At 38.3% G+C, this 24,872-nt stretch overlaps 1 protein-coding gene across 1 annotated transcript in view; it reads left to right on the forward strand.

Annotated features, from left to right (window-relative positions):
- C2CD6 (C2 calcium dependent domain containing 6) overlaps positions 1-24,872 on the forward strand; it is a 138,437-nt gene that overhangs the window by 37,749 nt on the left and 75,816 nt on the right. The window contains 5 exon segments of the mRNA XM_060015396.1: positions 8,083-8,202; positions 13,792-13,836; positions 14,775-14,843; positions 16,523-16,602; positions 22,984-23,130. Coding sequence (XP_059871379.1) covers positions 8,083-8,202; positions 13,792-13,836; positions 14,775-14,843; positions 16,523-16,602; positions 22,984-23,130 — 461 coding nt within the window.

Genomic DNA, 24,872 nt, shown 5'->3' on the forward strand with positions numbered 1-24,872 from the left:
ACTGGACTAACAGAGAACCTGAGACCCCAGGGACTATTCATCGGAGTGAGGTCTCCTGGAGGTCCTCATCTCAGAACCAAGGCCCAGGTCTACCCAACAGCCTACAAACTCCAGTGTTGGAAGCCTCAGGTCAAACAACCAGTAAGACAGGATCACAATCCCACTCATCAAAAAAGAAAAAAGGGGCTTCCCTGGTGGTGCAGTGGTTGGGAGTCCGCCTGCCAATGCAGGGGACGTGGGTTCAGGCCCTGGTTTGGGAAGATTCCACAAGCCACAGAGCAACTGAGCCTGTGTGCTACAACTACTGAGCCTGTGCTCTTGAGCCTGCGTGCCACAGCTGCTAAAGGCCGTGCGCCTAGAGCCCGTGCTCTGCAACAAGAGAAGCCACCGCAATGAGAAGCCTGCGCACCCTAACAAGGAGTAGCCCCCACTCGCTGCAACTAGAGAAGGCCCACACACAGCAATGAGGACCCAATGCAGCCAAAAATAAATTTTAAAAAAAAGGACAGCAAAATAATATGTCACAGATGAAAGAGCAAGGTAAAGACCTAGAAGACCAAATAAATGAAGAAGAAATAGTCACTCTACTTGAAAAAGAATTCAAAGTAATGATAGTAAAGATGATCCAGAATCTCAGAAATAGAATGGAGGCACAGATTGAGAAAATACAAGAAGTTTTTAACAAAGATCTAGAAGAAATAAAGAACAAACAAACAGAGATGAACAACACAATAACTGAAATGAAAAATACACTAGAAGGAATCAATAACAGAATAACTTAGGCAGAAGAACGAATAAGTGAGCTGGAAGACAGAATGGTGGAAATAACAGCCAAGAAGCAGAATACAGAGAAAAAAATGAAAAGAATTGAAGACAATCTCAGAGAGCTCTGGGACAACAGTAAATGCACCAACATTCGAATTATAGTGGTCACAGAAGAAGAGAAAAAGAAAGGGTTGAGAAATCATTTGAAGAGATTATAGTGGAAAACTTCCCTAACATGAGAAAGGAAATAGTCACCGAAGTCCAGGAAGCACAGAGAGTCCCATACAGGTTCAACCCCAGGAGAAACACACCAAGACACATATTAATCAAACTAACAAAAATTAAATTCAAAGAAAAAATATTAAAAGCAGCAAGGGGGGGACCTTCAAGATGGCAGAGGAGTAAGACATGGAGATCACCTTCCTCCCCACAAATACATCAAAAATGCATCTACATGTGGAACAACTCGTACAGAACACCTACTGAGTGCTGGCAGAAGACCTCCGACTTCCCCAAAGGCAAGAAACTCCCCACGTACCTGGGTAGGGCAAAAGAAAAAAGAAAAAAACAGATACAAAAGAATAGGGACGGGACCTGCACCTCTGGGAGGGAGCTGTGAAGGAAGAAAATCTTCCACACACTAGGAAGCCCCTTCACTGGTAGAGACGGGGGGTGGCGGCGGGAAAGTGTTGGAGCCACGGAGGAGAGCTCAGCAACAGGGATGCAGAGGGCAAAGTGGAGAGATTCCCGCACAGAGGATTGGTGCTGAGCAGCACTCACCAGACTGAGAGGCTTGTCTGCTCACCTGCCTGGGTGGGACGGGTGGGGGCTGGGACCTGAGGCTCTGGCTTCTTTGGAGGTCAGATCCCAGGGAGAGGACTGGGGTTGGCTGCGTGAACACAGCCTGAAGGGGGCTAGTGCGCCACAGCTAGCAAGGAGGGAGTCCAGGAAAACGTCTGGAACTGCCTAAGAGGCAAGAGACCATTGTTTCAGGGTGTGCAAGGAGAGGGGATTCAGAGCACAGCCTAAATGAGCTCCAGAGACAGGCGTGAGCTGTGGCTCTCAGTACAGACACCAGAGACGGGCATGAAATGCTAAGGCTGCTGCTGCAGCCACCAAGAAACCTGTGTGCAAGCACAGGTCACTATCCACACCTCCCCTCCCAGGAGCCTGTGCAGCCTGCCACTGCCAGGGTCCTGTGATCCAGGGACAACTTCCCCAGGAGAACACACAGCGTGCCTCACGCTGTTGCAATGTCACACTGGCCTCTGCCGCTGCAGCCTCGTCCCGCATTCCGTACCTCTCCCTCCCCTGAGCCTGAGTGAACCAGTGCCCCCTAATCAGCTGCTACTTTAAGCCTGTCCCGTCTGGGCAGAGAACAGACTCCCTCAGGTGACCTACACACAGAGGTGGGGCAAAATCCAAAGCTGAACCCCAGGAGCTGTGCAAACAAAGAAGAGAAAGGGCAATTTCTCCCAGCAGCCTCAGGAGCAGCGGATTAAATCTCCACAATCAACTTGATGTACCCTGCATCTGTGGAATACCTGAATAGACAACGAATCATCCCAAATTGAGGAGGTGGACTTTGGGAGCATCTATAGACTCGGAGTTTGCTTTCTGCATCTAATTTGTTTCTGGTTTTATGTTTATCTTAGTTTAGTATTTAGAGCTTATTATAATTGGTAGATTTGTTTATTGATTTGGTTGCTCTCTTCCTTTTTATAAAATATAGATGTATATTTTTTCCTTTTTCTCTTTTTGTGAGTGTGTGAATACTTCTTTGTGTGATTTTGTCTGTATACCTTTGCTTTTACCATTTGTCCTAGGGTTCTGTCTTTCCTTTTGTTTTTTTTTTAGTATAGTTTTTAGCACTTGTTGTCATTGATGGATTTGTTTATTGGTTTGGTTGCTCTCTTTATTTCTTTCTATTTTTTATTACTTTTTAATTTTTTTACTTTTAATAACTTCTTGTTTATTTATTTTTCTTTTTTCTTTCTTTCTATTTTTTTCTCCCTTTTCTTCTGAGCTGTGTGGCTGACAGGGTCTTGGTGCTCTGGCCAGGTGTCAGGCCTGAGCCTCTGAAGTGGGAGAGCTGAGTCCAGAACATTGGGCCACCAGAGACCTCCCGGCCCCACGTAATATCAAATGGCAAAAGCTCTGCCAGAGATCTCCATCTCAACACTAATACCCAGCTCCACTCAACAACCAGCAAGCTACAGTGCTGGACACCGCACACCAAACAACTAGCAAGACAAGAACACAACACCACCCATTGGCAGACAGGCTGCCTAAAATCATAAGTTCACAGACACCCCAAAGCACACCACCAGACATGGTTCTGCCCACCAGAAAGACAAGATCCAGCCTTATCCACCAGAACACAGGCACTAGTCCCTTCTACCAGGAAGCCTACACAACCCACTGAACCAACCTTACCCACTGGGAGCAGACACCAAAAACAACAGGAACTACAAACCTGCAGCCTGTGAAAAGGAGATCCCAAATGCAGTAAGTTAAGCAAAATGAGAAGACAGAGAAATACACAACAGATGAAGGAGCAAGGTAAAAACCCACCAGACTAAATAAATGAAGAGGAAATAGGCAGTCTACCTGAAAAAGAATTCAGAGTATTGATAGTAAAGATGATCCAAAATCTTGGAAATAGAAAGGAGAAAATACAAGAAATGTTTAACAAGGACCTAGAAGAACTAAAGAGCAAACAAACATTGATGAATACAATAAATTAAAAATTCTCTAGAAGGAATCAATAGCAGAATAACTGAGGCAGAAGAACATATAAGTGACCTGGAAGATAAAATAGTGGAAATATATATAACTACCGCAGAGCAGAATAAAGAAAAAAGAATGAAAAGAATTGAGGACAGTCTCAGAGACTTCTGGGACAACATTAAACACACAAACATTCGAATTATAGGGTTCTCAGAAGAAGAGAAAAAGAAAGGGTCTGAGAAAATACTTGAAGAGATTATAGTTGAAAACTTCCATAATATGGGAAAGGAAATAGTCAATCAAGTCCAGGAAGCACAGAGAGTCCCATACAGGATAAATCCAAGGAGAAACATGCCAGGACACATATTAATCAAACTATCAAAAATTAAATACAAAGAAAAAATATTAAAAGCAGCAAGGAAAAAGCAACAAATAACATACAAGGGAATCCCCATAAGGTTAACAGCTGATTTCTCAGCAGAAACTCTGTAAGCCAGAAAGGTGTGGCAGGACATTTTTAAAGTGATGAAAGGGAAAAACCTACAACCAAGATTACTCTACCCAACAAGGACCTCCATCAGATTTGATGGAGAAATTAAAACCTTTACAGACAAGCAAAAGCTAAGAGAATTCAGCACCACGAAACCAGCTTTACAACAAATGCTAAAGGAACTGCTCTAGGCAGGAAACACAGGAGAAGGAAATGACCTACAATAACAAACCCAAAACAATTAAGAACATGGTAATAGGAGCATACATATCGATAATTACCTTAAGTGTAAACGGATTAAAAGCTCCCACCACAAGACCAAAAGACTGGCTGAATGGATACAAAAACATGACCCATATATATGCTGCCTACAAGAGACCCACTTCAGACCTAGCGACACTTACAGACTGAAAGTGAGGGGATGGAAAAAGATATTCCATGCAAATGGAAATCAAAAGAAAGCTGGAGTAGCAATTCTCATATCAGACAAAATAGACTTTAAAGACTATTACAAGAGACAAGGACTCTACGTAATGATCAAGGGATCAATCCAAGAAGAAGATATAACCATTGTAAATATTTATGCACCCAACATAAGAGTACCTCAATACATAAGGCAAGTGCTAACAGCCATAAAAGGGGAAATCAACAGTAACACAATAATAGTAGGGGACTTTAACACCCCACTTTCACCAATGGACAGATCATTGGTGAAAGTGATCAATGAAGGAAACATTGGTATGCTCATCAATGAAGGAAACATTGGTATGCATTTGGTATGCTCGTTTTCCTTGGAAAGTTATTTGTGGACCTTTTTTGAGGTCTAGGGTGAAAGTAGCACTTCTAAGGAATACTCGTGTTTGCTTCTAAGGCATACCAAATATTTAAAGAAGAATTAATAGCAGTCTTTCTCAAACTCTTCCAAAAAATAAAAGAGAAGGGAGCACATCCAAACTCATGTTACAAGGCCAGCATCACTGTGATACCAAAACCAGACAAGGACACTACAAGAAAATTCCAGGCTAATATCCCTGATGAACATGGATGCAAAAATCCTCAACAAAGGATTCGCAGACCAAATTCAGCAATACATTAAAAGAATCATACATGTTACATTAATATGATTAAGTAGGATTTTCTCCAGGGATGCAGGGGTAGTGCAACATCTGCAAATCAGTCTATATTATACACCACATTAATAAAAAGGATAAAAATTACATGATCATCTCAATAGATGCAGTCAAAATTCAACATCCATTCATGACAAAGCTCTCAAAAAAGTGGGTAAAAAGGGAATGTACCTCAACATAATGAAGGCCATATATGAAAAACCCACAGCTAATATTATACTCAGTGGTGAAAAACTGAAAGCTTTTCCTCTAAGATTAGGAACAAAACAAGGCTGCCCACTCTTGCCACTTTATTCAACATGATAATGGAAGTCTTAGCTGGAGCAGTTAGGAAGGAAAAATGAAAGGCATCCAGATTAGAAAGGAAGAAGAAAAACTGTCTCTATTTGCAGATGACATCTTATATATAGAAAAATCTAGACTCCACACACACAAAAAAACCTGTTAGAACTAATAAATTCAGTAAAATTGCAGGATACAAAATCAATGTACAAAACCAGTTGCATTTCTATACACTAATAACAAACTGTCAGAAAAATTAAGTCTCTTTTACAATTGCATCAAAAAGAATAAAATACCTAGGGATAAATTTAATCAAGGGGGTGAAAGGCCTGTACACTGAAAACTATAAGACTTTGATAAAAGAATTTGAAGAAGACACAAATGGCTAGGTATTCCATGCTTATGGATTGGAAGAATTAATGCTGTTAAAATGTTCATACTACCTAAAGCAATGCAATCTCTATCAAAATTCCAATGGCACTTTTTACAGAGATAGGAAAACAATCCTAAATTTTGTTGTAACCACAGAAGACCCCAAATAACCAAAGCAATCTCGAGAAAGATTAAAGCTAGAGGCATCACACTTCTGATTTCAAACTATATTACAAAACTATAGTAATCAATATGCTATTGGCATAAAAAGAGACACGTAGCTCAAAGGAACAGAATAGAGAGCCCCAAAATAAACCCACATATATATGGTCAATTAATTTATGATAAAGGAGCCAAGAATATACAATGGGGAAAGGGCAGTTTCTTCAGTAAATGGTGTTGGGGAAACTGGACCACTATCTTATACCATATATAAAAAGAAACAAAATAGATTAAAAAGTTGAACATAAGACCTGAAACCATAAAATTTCTTGAAGAAAACATAGGCGGTAATTCCTTGACATTGGTCTTAGCAATGATTTTTCTTGGATTTGACCCCAAAAGCAAAAAATAAACAAGTGGGACTACATTAAACTAAAAAGCTTTTGTACGGCTGAGGAAGCGATCAACAAAATGAAAATGTAACCTACAGAATGCAGTAAAATATTTGCAAATCATATATCTGATAAGAGGTTAATGTCCAAAATATATAAAGTACTACAACTCAGTAGAAAAAAAACCCCAAACAATCCAATTAAAAAATGGGTAGAGGATCTGAATAGACATTCTTCCAAAGAAAACATACAAATGGCTAACAGGTCCATGAAAAGGTACTCAACATCAGTAATCATCAGAGAAATGCAAATCAAAACCACAGTGAGATATCACCCCACACCTGGTAAAATGTTGGTGAGGATGTGGAGAAGAGGGAACACTTGTGCACTGTTGGTAGGAATGTAAATTGTTGCAGCCACTGTGGAAAAAAATATGGAGTTTCCTCAAAAAATTAAAACTAGAACTACCAGATGATCTAGCAATTCCTCCTCTGGGTATTTATCCAAAGAAAATGAAACCATGGTCTCAAAAAGGTATCTGCACCCTCATGTTCATCGCAGCATTTACAATAGCCAAGACGTGGAAACAACCTAAGTGTCCATCCACAGTGAATGTATTAGAAAAATGTGGTATATATACATAATGAAATCTTACTCAGCCATAAAAAAGAAAAAACCCTGCCATTTGCAACAATGTGGTTGGATTTGGGCATTATGCTAAGTGAAATAAGTCAGACAGAGAAAGAAAAATATGGTATGATCATTTATATGGACAATCTAAAAAAATAAAATGAGGAAATTCCCTGGCAGTCCAGGGGTTAGGACTCCGTGCTTTCACTGCTGAGGACACGGGTTCAATCCCTGGTCAGGGAACTAAGATCCTGCAAGCCGTGTGGTGCAGCCAAAAAAAAAAAGAAGAAGGAAAAAAAATGAACTCATAGTTAAAGAGAACAAATAGATTGGTGGTTGCCAGAGGTGGGGTTTGGGGGTGGGTGAAATGGATGAAGGTGGTCAAAATGTGCAAACTTCCAGTTATAAGATAAATAGATAAATAAGTCCTTGAGATCTAATGTACAGCAAGGTGACTGTAGTTAACAATAATGTATTATATATTTGAAAGTTGCTAAGAGAGTAGATCTTAAAAGTTCTCATCACAAGAAAATAATTGTAACTGTGTGATGATGGATATTACCTAAACTTACAGTGATAATCATTTTATAATTTATACAAATATCAAATCATTATGTTGTACAGCTAAAAGTAATACAATGTGATATGTCAATAATATCTCAATTAAAAAATGTTTTTAAGGGCACCTAGAATATTAGGGTGGGGAGGCATGAGATTTATTTCAAATTAGCAAAAGAGTATATGAACTTTAAAGGTCTTGTAATAGTGGTATTGTGTTACAAAGCTCAAGGTTGGAAGAGAGTTTCAAGCTGAGACAATGATATACACTTTATCAAAAAGTAAAAGAAAAAAGAAAAGGATGTTGGATGTCTTTTGGTATTAAATGTTTGGATTACCTAGATTATTTGGGTTGGATATTGGTTACTGGACTACCTTTGATAATGTAGTTTCAGTAGAGTATTTAGGCTAAACTTTTGAATAGAGTTAAGAAGAGAGTGTATAGGCAATGGGTGTTTCCAAAAAATGGGTGTTTCAAAAAGTGTATTTTATGGATGTATTTGTTCAGAAATTATGTCTGAAATTCAGACTGAAAATTTAATGCTGCTTTTCATATGTATTTTGTATCAAGGTTCCTCGACGTCAAGATGATGAGAAGAATAATATTTACTTAGAACTAATGCAACATTACAGTAGAAAATATCTTCTCTTATTAGGGGGTGTTCAGGTACATCTTTATGAAGTAATTCAGGTACGTATCAAAATTTTTTTCACCTTGGTATCACATTGTCCAGTTGGTGTTTGTTGTTAAGATTTATCTGTACCTGATGGACTCCTTTTGCTTATTATCTGTGTTATGTGCTTAGTAAACTCATGTGCTTAGTAAACAATATCTTCCTCTGGCTCAAAAAAAAAGTTAGTTTGTAACAGCATAATGTTTTTTTTAAATTTTTATTGCAGTATAATTGCCTTACAATATTGTGTTAGTTTCTACCGTACAGCAAAGTGAATCAGCAATACGTATACATAGATCCATTCTTTTTTGTACTTCCCTTCCATTTAGGTCACCACAGAGCACTGAGTAGAGTTCCCTGTGCTATACAGTAGGCTCTCACCAGTTATCTATTTTATACATAGTATCAATAGTGTATGTATGTCAGTCCCAATCTCCCAACTCATCCCATCCCCTACCCATTTTCCCCTTGGTATCCATACGTTTGTTCTCTGTGTTTTTAAAAATTTATTTTCTGGAAGGGCAATTATACAACCTAACAACCTAAAAGACTAAGCATGCTTATTTGTTTCATTTTGTTTTCTGAGATGTTTCTAAACGAGACACAAACCACAAACTCTCTTAATTGTGAGTGCCAGTTTCACTTCAGTTCTTTTATCTTTAGCTGGGCTGCTTGCAGTCTGCCCTGTGCATGTGTCATTTAGGAGTCAGCCAAAGTTTTAGGCAGAGTTTATACACAGATTCTGTGGTTCCTTCTCTCTCGCTGTCTACTGCCGCCTGCCCTTTCCTCCAAGAAAAGATAATGATTCTTCTGAACTTTGTATTTAATATTTTCTTGCTCTTTTCATAGTTTTACTAAATATAAGTTACAAAAAGTTGTATCTTTTGTGTTTCTAAACATATTATGTTTCTAAGATTAATACACTTAATTTCATTAGCTAGTATTCATTTTTTCACTGCTGTATACGTTCCATGTGAGAGTATTCCCCAGTTTATTTATCTATAATTTTTTTTTTTTTTTTTTTTTTTTTTTGCTGTACACGGGCTTCTCACTGTTGTGGCCTCTCCCGTTGCGGAGCACAGGCTCCGGACACGCAGGCTCAGCGGCCATGGCTCACGGGCCCAGCCGCTCCGCGGCATGTGGGATCTTCCAGGACCGGGGCACGAACCTGCGTCCCCTGCATCGGCAGGCGGACTCTCAACCACTGCACCACCAGGGAAGCCCTATCTATAACTTTTTAATGGATATTTTGATTGTTTTCAGTTTTTTACTATTGTGCACATTGCTGCAGTGAATTTTTTTGAACATATCTTCCAGTGCGTATCTGCAGAAAGTCTCTACATTATGATGAATTGCCCTCTATGAGTCTCTATGAAGAATTGCTACATCGTAGGTAAAGAGACCATGTTATTTATTGATCAGAGTTATCAGAGAAAGAAATTTTGGTTGTTTATGGATTTCCCCCCAAAGCCTTATGATTTTAGCTGTGGTATGCTGCCTCTGTGGATTATCTGTCAGAATTCTTCTACAGGCACTTCTACCTTAATTAAATATCACATCATTTTCCTTATTAGAATTTCTCAGTTACCCCCTTTGGTCAAAACGCAGATCCCAGAAGTGCAAAGTTTACCATGAGGACTTTGGTCTTTTTTTTTTTTTTATGCACTTTTATTGGCTTGATGTTGGCTTGGGCTGATAGTTCTATAATAATATTTAAGCATCTGGACATCAGACAATAGAGGAAGATAAGAACTATGAGACAAATGTTTTGCATTTAGTTTGTATCCAGCCCTATTCAAACTAGGCCTAATGGGAGAATAAGTCCCATGGATGAGTTTGGCCCACCTTAAATAGCCAAGTGACCTTTTTTTAAACTTTTATTTTGAGATAATTATAGATTCACATGCAGCTGAAAGAAATAACACAGCATGATCCTATGTACTCATTTTCCCCCTGCTGGTAACATCTTTCAAAACTATGGTAAGTATCACAACCAAACTACAGAACGTTTCCATCTGTGCAAGGATCCCTGATGTTGCCCTTTTATAGCTACACCCACTTCCTTCCTGCCCTTACCCTTCCTTAACAATTGGTTACCACCAGTCTGTTCTTCATTTCTGTAATTTTCTCAATGTAACCTTTTAGGATTGGCATGTTTTCAGTTAGCATGATTCTCTGGAGAATCATACAGGTTACTGCATGTATCCATAGTTCATTCCTTTCTGTTGTTGAGTAGTACTTCATGGTGTGAATGTACCACAATTTGTTTAAATATTCGCCCATTGGAGGACATCTGGGCTGTTTGCAGTTTTTTGGTGGTTATGAATAAGTTACTATATTCACAGGTTTTTGCGTGAATATAGTGTTCGCTTCTCAGATAAATTTCTGGGTTATAAGGTAGTTTGTGTGTACTGTTTTTAAAGAAGCTGCCAAACTGGTTTCCATCGTGGCTGTGCCATTGTACATTCCCACCAGAAATGTATGAATGATCCAGTTTCTCAGCATCCTCATCAGCATTTGGTAGTGTCACTATTCTTTATTTTAGCCATTCTGATGGCTGTGTAGTGTTACTGTGGTATTAATTTGCAGTTCCCTAACAGCTAGTAATGTTGAACATCTTTTTAGGAGGGCCTTTTTTTTCTCCTGGTTTTATTGAGATGTGATTTACATGCAGCACTGTACAAGTTTAAGGTGTTCAGCATAATGATTTGGCTTACATACCTGATGAAATGATTACCACAATAAGTTTAATGAATATCCATCATCTCCGATAGACAAAACACTAAAGAAATAGAGAAAAAAATTTTTTATGATGAGCAGAACTCTTAGGATTTACTCCCTTAATAACTTTCATGTATAACATGCCATGGTGTTTATTGTTTTTATCATGTTGTACACTACATCTCTAGTACTTATTTATCTTGTAACTAGAAGTTTGTACCCTTTGACTACCTTCATAAATTAAAAGGCCTTTTACAATTTATGATGCTAGTCAGCAAATTTATGCTTATCTCTTTGGTCTCTAAAGCTTGAGCTGTATCATTTGCTATTTGGGTCACATGCAGGGATAGATTATAGACCACTCGATTATAGAACTACTAGCCATGGTAGAAATCCTCATGCAGATTGGTAAAATCTAGTGCTTGGTTGAGTTGGAAAGACCTGATGATAAGACCCAAACTACAGATCATGTTTGGAAGCATGGGAGGGCCATCTGATTGTACAACAATTATCTCACTTGTATACTTGGAAAGTACACGTGTATTGTTTATGATTACCAAGTGGTATCAGTTGCTTTCTGAATATAATTGGCCTGATTTTGGAGGCCAAAGATGCTGAATTGAATTAAATAAATCACATAATAGGTTTTGCGTAACTTTATTAAAAAAAAAAAGTTATTGGGGCTTCCCTGATAGCGCAGTGGTTTAAGAATCCACCTGCCAATGCAGGGGACACGGGTTAGAGCCCTGGTCCGGGAAGATCCCACATGCCACAGAGCAGCTAAACCCGTGCTCCACAACTACTGAGTCTGCGTGCCACAACTACTGAAGCCCATGCGCCTAGAGCCCGTGCTCCGCAACAAGAGAAGCCACCGCAATGAGAAGCCCACACACTGCAACTAAGAGTAGCCCCCACTCACTGCAACTAGGGAAAGCCCACGCGCAGCAACGAAGACCCAATGCAGCCAAAAAAAGAAAAAAGTAATTGGTCTGTACTTGTATCATTAACCCCTTGTTCCTTCATATCCCTGATACATTTTGGATTTCTTTGAGGCTCTGAGAGAAACCAGAAACATCAGCTAATTGTTAAGGTCTGGGGTCCAGTTAAGGCATATAAGTATATTGGAGTTTATAATATTTCTATATTGATTATAGAAGGGAATGTAATGTTAATTTTGGAATGAATTGCAGTACCATTTGTGTTCATTGGTTAGGCTATATGATCCATACCAGATGAGCCTAAGACTAGGTGATAAATTCAACAATTAGAAAGATTGATAGCTACTGTAATTATTTGAGAAAGGTGATAGAAAATTCAAAGGTGTGGAAGATTGTTAGAGTAATGCCCCCTAAAGAATCATGCCTCCAGGTATCTATACCTTTGACTAGTCTACAGTGCTCCCCACCCCGACTACTGCGTTTAGCCATGTAACTTGCTTTGGACGGAGCAGAATCAAATTCAGGACAGGGAACCAAGTAGCTCATTGTCACACATTGAAACTCATCAATGGAGCTGGGTGAAGGCAAGCCTAAAACTCAGTGGATTTGGATGAGTTAGATCCACATTCAGGATGAACATTTAATTGGCTCTAATGAAGACTCAATTGGGTAGATCTCAGTGGGACCTTCAGAAATAATTCAAAGACATTTACAGTAGTTAAAAGTACGAATAAAAGTTTACTTATATATGAGGGAGATGAATAAGTAGGTTGAGTTTTCCATCAAAAGCAGAGACACCATTTTTAAGAGAGAAGAGAAGAAAAAGGCAGTCTTGGAAGAGTAAGATGTTTCTCCACTCCCCACTTTGGGAAAAGGGAAGCTTTAAAAAGCAAGAAGCTATAAAGAGCATGTTGACAGGATCATTAAGGAAATCAATTTCAATTACTTATGAATTTTCTGAGAAATCTTGTGACTTTATATGAAGAATATATATGATATGCTAATTTTGTGTGATGTCTGTCATTGTACCACCACCTGTTATTTTCCTCATTATAATGCCTCACCAGGAACTGAGAGGACAGGTGTTAAATAGGTTCTTGTGGATTGCTATGTTTTGGGAGTACAGAGGACATGTAGACCAGGTGCCAAAGTTTTCACTAAATGAGAATTAGTGACCAGAATGTCTGAAAGACATTCCAGAGAGCATGAGCCTTAAAAGAGGAAAACTTTTTATCTGTGTAATAAGATAATAAATAATAAGATCTGGAAGCAATAGAAGAGAGTATGGAGGATGCTACCCCCCCACCTAACCTTGAGATATGTGGGCCTTCACTTGAGGAGTCTATAATGGAAGCGGCATCCTTAGTGATGAGGCAGGTCTGAGCTAAAGAAAGCTGGAAATGTTTAGTGGAGCAGTTAAAGATGGAAGGTTGCTTGTCAACCGTGGAATGGGGGTTCCATGAGCCACAGTGGAAAATGCTGGAAAGAAAGAGAACCATTGAATGTTGGATTAGATGGGAGGACTCATAGCACAGCAGAGATGATCAGAGATGGTGACCAAGGATACCAAGTGTTTTCCTGGTTAAAAAGATCCCAACAGTCCCCAAGAGATGAGAGAAGCACTCAGTTCTGTCATGAGTCAGCCTATCATGTAGATTCATGTTTAACCCCTCAAAAGGAGTGCAGGCCTGGCAGTTCCTCTACGTATAAGCAGCAGGAACATTTTTCTTTAAAACATAAATGTAAATATTAACATTTATTTCTGGTACAACCTAGAATTTTTATTTTCTTCCAAACATTCATTATTTTGGTATTTTAGCTATTAAATTTATATGTGCATTAAACATCATTACCTGATTTTTAAAAATTTATGAAATGATTTAGATAATACACAAGGGACTATATCAGTGATTCTGTATTTAAGAATTTTATTGTTACTTTTTCTAGAAAGGGTGCTTTACTGAAGAACTCCGAATGTTGAAAAGAAACACAGTAAGAACTTTACTGAAACTTCCAAAGCTTTGTGTACACACTTAACATTTCATGTAACTTTATTCTGATATTGTTTTTATTCTTTTGTTACCCTACCAGTCACTGTTTGAACTAATAGAAATATATTAAATAGAACGTATAATATTTGCTCACAATCTTCATCTCCACCGTTTTTTAAAATGCTGCTATCTTACTGCTAAATGGTGAACACAAAAATTAGAAATCATTGGGTAAGAGAGGAAAACGCCTCTGGCTACTTCTTTGCATGGCCTTAGGATCCTCACATACTGAATTGAGGAAATATTATTTTCCTCCTTAAGGAGTTTCTAAAGAGTTGTTTACAGTTCTTACTTGAATTCCTTTTTAAGTACTTAAAAATTATTATCTTGATTAATTGATCATCTACTCAGAGAGGCTTCTGCTGCCAGTAGCCAGATCGGGGGTAGGAAACATAAAAAACAGAATGATGGACATTTGAGGGCATAACCTCTGACACCCTCCTTCATTTCACATATGAGCCAGCTGTGGTTCAGAGAGATGAAATCACTTGTCTAAATCAAAATTTTATCTGAAAACGGAAGTGGAGATGGGAAAAGTGTGAATAAATACTTAAAAATATTATATACATGGATATGAATACATATATACATATGTATATATGTATCTCTGCATAATTCTATTAACAATTGTAAATTGATATTTTTCATATTTTAATCATGTAATATTCCTTAACTTTAACGTAAGGTTTTTAACATTTCAGGAATGCCATAGATTCTTCTATAGGAGTTACTTGTGTAAATTTTTTTTTCTAAATCAAGAGATTCATGCTTTGGTTTTTCTAACTTATAGATTTGTGAGGTAAAAATATCACTTGTTATCACCTCTCCATTAAAATATCTTTCTGATCAAACAATAAAATAAATTTGGCACATGTTTAGTTTATCTGCAGGGCAGAAGTGGAATTTATGTTCTCCTATGGAAACTTTGGTTATGGATTTTCACATCAGGTTAGTTCCCCTCTTTTAAAAATAATTCTACTGCAGCTCTTCAGTTAAATCATCCTCCTGAGCCTCTATCCTTTCCAGTTTGATAAAATCTTTAAAATATTTTTAAAAGAATACCATTTTTCTCTAGCCTAAAGAAAAATGAAACTTTACCATTGTTTGTTTATACATTTTTAAATAATGAGATTTTATTCGAAATGCCTTTATTATAATACTTTTGTGTGTGTGTACACTTACGTAATTGAAAACAAAATTAAGTATTCAAGAAATGAATGTATTTTTATATCTAAAAATAATCATTAAAATAGTCATTGATGTTATTAAGATATTTTGTACTTTAATCACATATAATCCTTTCTCCCCCTGATTATTTCAACATCAACCCTTCTTGATTCATCAAGAGAGTAATATGCCCAAAGAAGGTATCTTCCTAGGTTTAGCCTGCCCCTTTAAATTTACTACATATATCCATGTTGCAGAGAAAATTTTTGTACATTAACCTATATCCTTTTTTTTCATTATGTCCTCAGACCGGATTCCTAGAATGGAAATCATTGTCAGTAATGGCCTTTTCAAGGAATTGTTCTAGAAAAATTGTAGCAACATATATTCTTACCAAGTGTTTGAGAGAAATCTTGATATCTCTGGGTACTGTCACAGCTTTGGGGCATTTATAAATTCAGTCCCATTAGTACTGCAGTTATGTAGGAGAAATTACCTGTATACTTTACATATAATCTTTACTTTTCAGTTTTTGCTATTTTTCATATTCTTGGCTGTTTTTTAATTAGGAATTGAGAGTCGGTACATCAGTCTTATTAAATAAGTCTACTGCTGTGTGTTAACAGGGAAATCCCTGTAAAATGTATTTTTAAATTTTGCCTGTGGTATATTATAATGTTTTTTAATATATTTTGAATCACAGGTAAGTAATATATTGATGAAAGCCACTAGACACGAGCTTTTTTTCTTTTTCCCCTTTCTGCTTTGATTTTTCTTTCTTTTCATTTTGCCTATTTTCTTATCATAAATTAGGCCTTAGAGGGATCCCTAATCAGTCCTAAACTGTGTCACAAAAGGCTTAGTCCTTTTTGTGACAAAGTTTATGAGTACCAAGTTCAGAGATAGGTGTTATATCTGGATATAACATGTAACAATACCATTCTTAGGGAGATAGATCCTTTTGAAATAAGACTGGGCAAATACTGTATTGTTTTATGTAGGTGGACTCTACTAAAAACTAGGAACAAAGGCATTGTAAGGAAAAGAGTGGGAAATTTAATAAAAGTTCTATTTGATTTTATGTCCATGAACTTTTCAGTAACATAGTCCCCTACTTACCTATCATGATAATGTATAAAGAGGACTTGCACTGGAGGAGATAAAGTTGCATTCAAATGTTGGCTCTCATGCCTGTTGGGTAACCCTTGAACAATTACTGATCTTCAGTATTATCTGTAAAATAGGTATAGTTATCTACCTCATAGGATTATTGGGATGATTAAATAATATTAAAGATGCAAAATTATTGGAAGATACTTAGTGCTCAATGTTAATTCTTTCTTCCTCTCTTAATTCCTTTCCTCTTTATATATATCATTTAAGTCCTGGGGGATAGTAGTATTAGGATGAACTGGAATTGTAACTAAATAGTGTTAATATATACCTATTATTTTCCTCAGTTAAAACCTCTTCAGAAAATTATTAAGCCATCTATGTTTATGAATATTGCACCACCTCCAGAAAGAACAGACCCTGTGACGTAAGTGTTAAAGTCTTATTAACGCAGTTATATCATGTGGCATTTAAAATATGTAATCCATTTGATGGATAATTTTGGTTGTCTTAAGACATGGCCAGAATGAACTAGACTCCAAGATAAAGAAAGCAGTGAATTGTTTTGTTTAAGGGGGAAGCCTAAACAAAGCCAAACAGGGTGTAGCCCTGGAGAGAGGAGTTGAGGAGGTCTGGAGATAAGAAAAGAAGAGAAGGGTTGCCAACTTCATGGCTGAAGGAGGGAAGGGAGGGGAAGCCTAACAAGGAAAGTTGGCCAGTGAGATGTTCCTTTTGCAGAAAGAGGTGAGGAACTTTTAAGATCAAGATGCCTAATAGTTGCCAGTTTTCTGCTCTGCAGTATGGTAGCATTACCCCCCACTTCCACACACTCCAGTTGTTATTTGCAAATTTTCAGCAAAAAGCCTATGGTCAAAAAAATGCAATTAGCAGGCCAAAAGTAACTTAACGTATAGTATGTCAATTAGTCTTGCAATTTCAACAGTAAAATTAGATCAAAGAAAAATGAGCACCTGAAAGAGAGATATTTAATCTATGGTGCTATCCAAGAATAAGGAATGGAAAATACTTGAAATGAGATTGAGGAAATTAGGTATAGAATAGGAAATTATATTCTGAAGTGCTGATTTCCTATCAGCACTGGGTATTATCATTAAAAATAAATGTTGTCCATTTGGTATTGGTGATTTGTTGAAATAGCAAAGCTTAATGTTTTTCTTATGTTTATTGATTATTATTTCCTTATTTATCCATTGATTCAATAAACATTTATTGAACGTTTGCAAGGCACTAAAAATACAAAGATAAATGAGGCTTGGGCCCTGCCCTCAAGTAGCTCATGGTTTAAAGCAAAGGTAACATGTAAAAAAAATAAGATAATACAAATGAGATGGAGCCCTTCTAGAGGGTAACATAGAGGTCTGGGGGACACAGCCAAGGGGCTTCCCATACTTCTTGGGGGAGTCAGGAGGATCGTATTATCAAGTAAGGATCCACAAAAGAAAGAGTGCTCGATGTAAGACTTGAAAAATGAGTAGTGGTGCATCAGGTTGATTTTGTAAGGACGAGGAGACACATTCCCCAAAGACAGCACATAAGTAAAAGGTGGGAGCCATAAGAGGCTATGTTACAATGGGGAACATTGTAACATACATTCCCCATACAATGGGGAACAGTGAGTAGTTTGTTGTGGGTTGCAAAGCGCATAGGAGCAAGGAAAGGAGCAATGGGTGATGAGCTGAAGCAGTAGTCACGGGCAAGATATGGTGGTCCAGAGGTGAGGCTCTAGAGTCCAGACTACATGGACTCTGCCAGGTACTAGCTGTGTGACCTTGAGCAAGTTACTTCGGCTCTTTGTGCTTCATCTATTGAATGGGATAAAAATAACAGCTACCCAATTGAGTTATTGTAATGATTAAATAAGTTACGTATAAAGCACTTGGAACATGGTAGCAAATAGAATTCTCAGTTGTTAGCTACTTATTAAAGTAATAAATGTTTTATCATCACCATCATCATCACTGTAGGTTTATGCTTCTCAAATGTGAGTAAATTTTACTTTTTTGAGTCCTCAGGGGTGTGTCAGGGCAACACAAAGCACTGGAAGATATGGTGCATCTTTCTGGAGTATTACTTTGCTCAAAGATTTTGAGAGGGAAAATGTTATCTTAAAATTAACATTTATATATTATGCAGTAGAATTAAAAAGTCACAAATTTTCAAGGTAACAAAATGATTCCAAGATGTGTGGTTTGTGTCTGATTGCATTAAGTTATACCTCCAGAGACCTTCACTGTCCTCTACCCACAGGAGTTTTTTATTGGAAAAATTTGGAAGTGCTTCAGATGTAGAACCATTGAAGAATTTTAAGTAGAGGAAGGACCGTGATCAACTTGCATTTTATATGATCCTATCAATAGGATTGAATATGGACAGAAGTAGCTTAGTATTGGATTGGAGGAAGCTGTTGCATTAGTCTACATGAGAGATACTGACAATCTGGACTAGGGCAATAACTTGGTGGGTGTGACAGTTAATTCGGTGTGTCGAACTGACTGGGCCAGGGGGTGCTCAGATATGTGGTCAAATATTATTCTGGATGTTTTGAGTGAGATTAACATTTAAATCAGCAGACTGAGTAAAGCAGATTGCCCTCACTAATGTGGGTGGGCTTCATCGAATCAGTTGAGAGCCCCAATAGACAAAAAATCTGACCCTTCCCTGAGTAAGAGAGAATTCCTCCTGCCTTATTGCCTTTGACTGAAACATTGGCTTTTTCCTGCCTTCGGACTTGAATGGAAGCATCAGCTCTTCCTGGATCTTGAGTCTGCAGACTTTTGGACTAGAACTATGCACCATTGGCTCTCCTGGCTCTCTAGCTTGACCCACTCATCTTGCAGATCTTTGGACTTGTCAGCTTCCATAATCACTTAAATTAATTCCCTATAATGAACTTCTCTCTGTCTTTCTCTTTCTCCCCCTCTCTCTCCATCTTATTGGTTCTGTTTCTCTGAACAGCTCTCACTAATAGAGATTTTGATACCTAGTGTGACTCTAGAGAAACAGAAGATTAAGGACAAGTTTTCTGAATTGGTTCTGGGGTTTGTGGAATTAGCTCTCTAATCCGATTATAGATTTAAAGACTCTAATGACTCTATTTCTAGTGGTAAAGATACACTGATAGTCCATGGCGTGATCTGGCAATAGCGATGTGAAAAATATCACCCATTGGATACCCCTAATCAAAGCAAAGAAGCAAAGATATGGGTGACTATATATATGATACTTTCAAACATTTTTGTCAAACTAATGAATATAATGAATTGGCTGGGTATTCCTAATGTTGATGGACAAAGGTGAGAAAAGAATGAACTCAAGGATTCAAATTCCCAGCTCAAGCATTGTGTAAATGACCTGAAATCTTCCATGTATGCCCTGCAGGAGACCCTTATCTCCTATAGCCATAATGCTAAGATTGCTGAAAACCGAAGCCAGAATTTCATCCTGCCGCTGCCTGAATTACAACGCAAATTGAGCTCCCAGCCTCACAGGGTGTCTACTGTTAAAGTGAGGATATTGGTTGGGAATAAGTGGGACCCTTAAAGTTGGGATGGGAAAATAGGAGAAGACTCTGATGAAGCTGGGGATGCTGAGCCCATAAATTCTGATATATCTGCTTTGCCAGGTGAAGTGACCTCTCAAACCCCAGTGGAAGAGACCTCTCCACCCCCAGCAAAAGTGGTAGTGGCCTTTCCACCCCATCTGAGGGGATTAACCCTGCATTACTTGAAGAAGTAGTAATGGCCTCTTCTGAGGCAGTTGCCATGCAAGACGATGTTGATTCTCCTCAAAACTCACCCCCACGGACCCCCTTTGCTTCTAGGCCTGTAACTAGACTCAAGTTCCAGCAAGCCCCTAAAGGTGAGGTTCAAAGTGTGACCCACGAGGAAGTACACCACACTCCAAAAAGAACTGCTTGAGTTTTCTAATTTATATATATAAAAATCCGGGGGGGCTTCCCTGGTGGCGCAGTGGTTGAGAGTCCGCCTGCCGATGCAGGGGACACGGGTTCGTGCCCCGGTCCGGGAAGATCCCACATGCCGCGGAGCAACTGGGGCCGTGAGCCATGGCCGCTGAGCCTGTGCTCCGCAACGGGAGAGGCCACAACAGTGAGAGGCCCGCGTACCGCAAAAAAAAAAAAAAAAAAAAAAAAAAAAAAAATCCAGGGAACATGTGAGGGTATGGGGATATTAAAGGTATGGGATAATGGTGGCAGGATCATAAAGTTGGATCATATCGAATTTATGGATATGGGCTCACTAAGCAGAGATTCTACGTTTAATTTGCAGCTTGGGGAGTTACAAAGGACTCTAACACTTTGTTGGTTACTGAAACATGGACCAAAAGGTAGCCCACTGTGAGTGGATTGAAAATGCCAGGTCTACTTTAGTTTAATGTAGAGGAAGGAATTCAAAGGTTTAGGGAGATTGTACTGTTAGAGTGGATTTGTCATTTAAGACCTACTTATTCACCCTGGGAGGCTCCAGAAGACACACCTTTCACCATGACTGTGACAAATAAGTTTGTGAGGGAATCCCCACCCTTGAAGAGCCCTGTGATTGCTCTTCTCTGTAGGCCAGTGGGAACTGCAGTCACTGAACTGGAAAACCTAAATGAACTGGGAGGAATTGGATCCTGAAGTGGCAAGGGTGAGTGTGGTTACTGTGATGGACAGCAGGGTCAAAGCAGCAACCACAATCGTCTGATTCATGTAGACCTATGGCATTGGCTGGTTGATCATGATATTCCTAGAAACAGAATATACAGGAAGCCTGCTAAATTCTTACTTGATCTGTATCAGCAGAAAAGTTCTAGGTCAAATGAACAAAAGTCTAACCTAAATCATAAAAGCAGAGGTCCTCAGTCAGTTCCCAGTTTGAACCAGTTTACAGACCCAGAACCCTTTGAATAAAGGGGAAGCCTGATCCCCTTGAGGAGAGACCTCAGTACAGTGCCAAAAATTATGTTAATCTTTCTCCCAGCATTCCCCCAAAGGAACTACAGCCTTTTACCAGGGTAACTGTGCATCAGAGAAAAGGAAATAGAGTTTTCAGAGACTACTGGACCCTGGCTCTGAATGGACACTAATTCCAGAAGACCCAAAATGTCACTGTTGTCTACCAGTTAGAATAGGGGCTTATGGAGGTCATGTGGTCAATGGAGTTTTAACTCTGATTCATCTCATGGGGGCCCCAGTGGGTCCCCAAACCCATCCTATAGTTATTTCCCCAGTTTCAGAATGCATAATTAGAATATATGTATTCAACAGTTGGTGAATACCTTCCCTGTCCTGTGGAATGAGGGATATTACAGTGGAAAAGACTAAATGGAAGCCACTAGAGCTACCACTAAGAGTAAACCAAAAGCAATACCTGGAAGGATTTCAGAGATTAGTGCCACCATAGGGATTTGAAAGGTGCAGGGATGGTGGTTTCCATCACAACCCCATTCAACTCACTTATCTGGCCTGTGCAGAAAAGAGATGTATCTTGGAGAATGACAGTAGATTATCGTAAGCTTAACCAGGTGGTGACTCCAAATGCAGCTGCTGTACCAGTTTGCAGTTTCATTGCTTGAGCAAATTAACACACCCCCTGGTACCTGATATGCATCTCTTGATCTGGCAAATGCTTTTTTCTCCATACTTGTTAGTAAAGACCATCCAAAACAGTTTTATTTCCACAGGCAAGGCCAGCAGTATACCTTCACTGTCCTACCTCAGAGATACATCACTCTCCAGCCCTATGTCATGATATAGTAGACAGGAATCTTGATTACTTTCTCTTGTATAAGATATCACACTCACCCTTACAGTAATGACATTATGCTGATTGGACCTAGTGAGCAAGAAGTGGCACTATTCTAGACTTATTGATAAGATATTTGCATGTCTGAAGGTGGGAAATAAGTCTGATAAAATTCGAGGGCTTTCTACCTCAGTGAAATTTTAGGGATCCAGGTATGGGGCTTGTCAAGATATTCCTGCTGAGGTGAAGGGTAAGTTGTTGTATCTGGGCTCTCCTACAACCAAAAAAAGAGGCATAACACCTAGTGGGTCTCTTGGGTTTTGGAGGCAACATATTCCTTTGGATGTGCTACTCTGGCCCATTTACTCAGTGACCTGGAAAAAATATTTATATGTATGTTTTTCTTCCCTCTCATCTCCTTATCATGTAACGTAATATATATTTCCTTTATATCATAATATTTAAGTATTGTTAACCTTACATCATAGTTATTTAAGTTCCAGGATATTAAGGAGAAGAGTAAACATCACTCAACGACTTTACATCCTTTTCTGGGGAAGGGGCTAGTGAGTTTTGGCTGTATGTATACAGGAGAGTTGTATCATGTAAGGTTAATTATGACCTTGTTATTGTTTTCATTTGGAGATTAAGCATGTTGTAAGATGTTTATGGGTACCAAGTTGACAAGGGGTGGACTTGTGATGGTTAGTTTTTTGTGTCAACTTGACTGAGCCATGAGATAGAGATTTGGATCTAGAGATAGGGAGAGAGGTCTGGGCTCAAACACTTTCTAATTCTCCTTAGAACTTCAGGTCCTTCTCTTCTTTCCCATCTCTGCTACCCATGATCTTAGTAGTAAGAGTACCCAAGAGGTCACTCTCGCAGTATTTCTGACTTCTGTCTTCTTTCCTAGCTCTATCCTCTAGTGGTCCAATATGGATAGGTGAGCTTACAGTGTAAAAGAGAGTGATTCAAAAGTGATAGCTAACACTGATTTTAGAAGTGGACTTTTGTATAATTTTAACTTTATTACCATTTTCCAGAAATGTTATTATACCACAACGAATAGAATATCCAGCATTCTTATCCCCAGACCTGAATGTTTCGGTTGGGGTGCCAACTACAGCATCCCAATCCAACCAGCCATCTGTAGTACGACTTGAAAAACTTCAGCAACAACCCCGGGCAAGGTAAAAAACAAAAACAAAACAAAACAAAAAGATTTTCATCTTATTTATGTGTTATTTATATATTAATTTTTCCTTTGAGACATAGGCTTGCTATTGGTCCAGAAACCTTCATCATGATGATATTATGGGTTCAGTGTTTGTTTTAAAAAGTCAATGATCTGGCAAGAAAAGGGGTGAGAACATATTAATATGGGAGAAAGTATAATACTTTCTCTGCCTCTTCACTCAACAATATAGTCTATAGGTCTCTTATACTCTTTTCCGTATTTCCCATCTTTTATCTCTATGCTTTAGATATTTTCTTCTGACCTGTCTTATAATCATTGGTTCTTTCTTCTTTGTCTCTTATCTACTGCTAAGCCAATTGAGTTCTTAATCTCAGTTATTTCCTTTTGTTATGGAATTTTCATTTACTTCATAGTTCCACTTCTCTACCAAAATCCTCAGTCTTATCTTTTAATTCTTTGAACCTATTAATCATTGTATTTCAAAGTTCATCTCTGATAACTTGGTTATTTGGATTTCCTATAAGTCTATACCTATTGTTGGTTTTTTTCTCAGAGTTTTTAGTCAAATCTTATGTTCTCATATGCCTAGTTGTTTTCATCAAGTGCCAAACATTGTATTTGGAAATCTGTAGAACTGATTTGAGGCTCTTGATTATATATTTTTACAGCTAATACATACATTTGCATCTGGCAGCCAGCTAGCCTAGGAACACTAGCAATCCCAGATCACCTTAATTCAATTGAGGTGAGACTGAAATGATTTGGGCTCTAGTTCCTGTGGGCATTAGTCTTTTTCTGGTTTACTCTTATTCTTAACATCAAGGCCGGGACTAGTGAGAGGCAACCAGGGTACAATAGTTAAGGAGGCACTTATTCTTGGCGTATAGCCCTCTAGGGCCCCAACTGAAAGCCTAGGTGCTTACCGTGGCTTCTCATCCTTAACAGGGGCTGAACTCTGGTTTTTGTTCCCTCATTCTTACATATTTCTCTCAAAGCTCTTAACTCTTGTCCACCTCAAATGCCTTGAAGGAAAATGGCTCCAAATTTTGGGCTCAAGAGTCTCCAGACTTCCTTTCTGTCTGGCATCTTGGATTTGCAAATTCTTGCTGCCTTTATAACTGACTGATGCTTCCAAAGAAAAAATTTTAAAATACTTTGTCAGCTTTTTCAGTTGTGCAGTGAGATGGTCTGAAATAATCGATTCCATCATTGCCAGAAACGGAACTCCTAAAATTTTAAAAATGGTGTTTATGTATATGCATATTTTACTCAAACTTATAAATTAATTCATAAACATTGAGTTGAGTGATCAAGGAACCCCCTTTTCTCCTAGTCCTATGTTTTATTCTTTCAATAACATTTATTTATTTATTTATTTTTATTGGAGTATAGTTGATTTATGTTGTGTTAGTTTCAGGTGTACAGCGAAGTGAGTCAGTTATATATATACATATATCCACTCTTTTTTAGGTTCTTTTCCCGTATAGGTCATTACAGAGTATTGAGTAGAGTTCCTTGTGCTATATACAATAGGTCCTTACTAGTTATCTGTTTTATACATAGTAGTGTATATATGTCAATCACAATCTCCCAATTTATCTCTCTCCCCCCTCCCCTCTGGTAACCATAAGTTTGTTTTCTACATTTGTGACTCTATTCCTGTTTTGTAAATAAGTTCATTTGTACCATTTTTTAGATTCCACATAATATTTATTTATTTTTATTTCAGTTTTA

This window comes from Delphinus delphis, chromosome 7, assembly GCF_949987515.2.
Source record: "Delphinus delphis chromosome 7, mDelDel1.2, whole genome shotgun sequence".
In the NCBI taxonomy this organism is placed as follows: domain Eukaryota; kingdom Metazoa; phylum Chordata; class Mammalia; order Artiodactyla; family Delphinidae; genus Delphinus; species Delphinus delphis.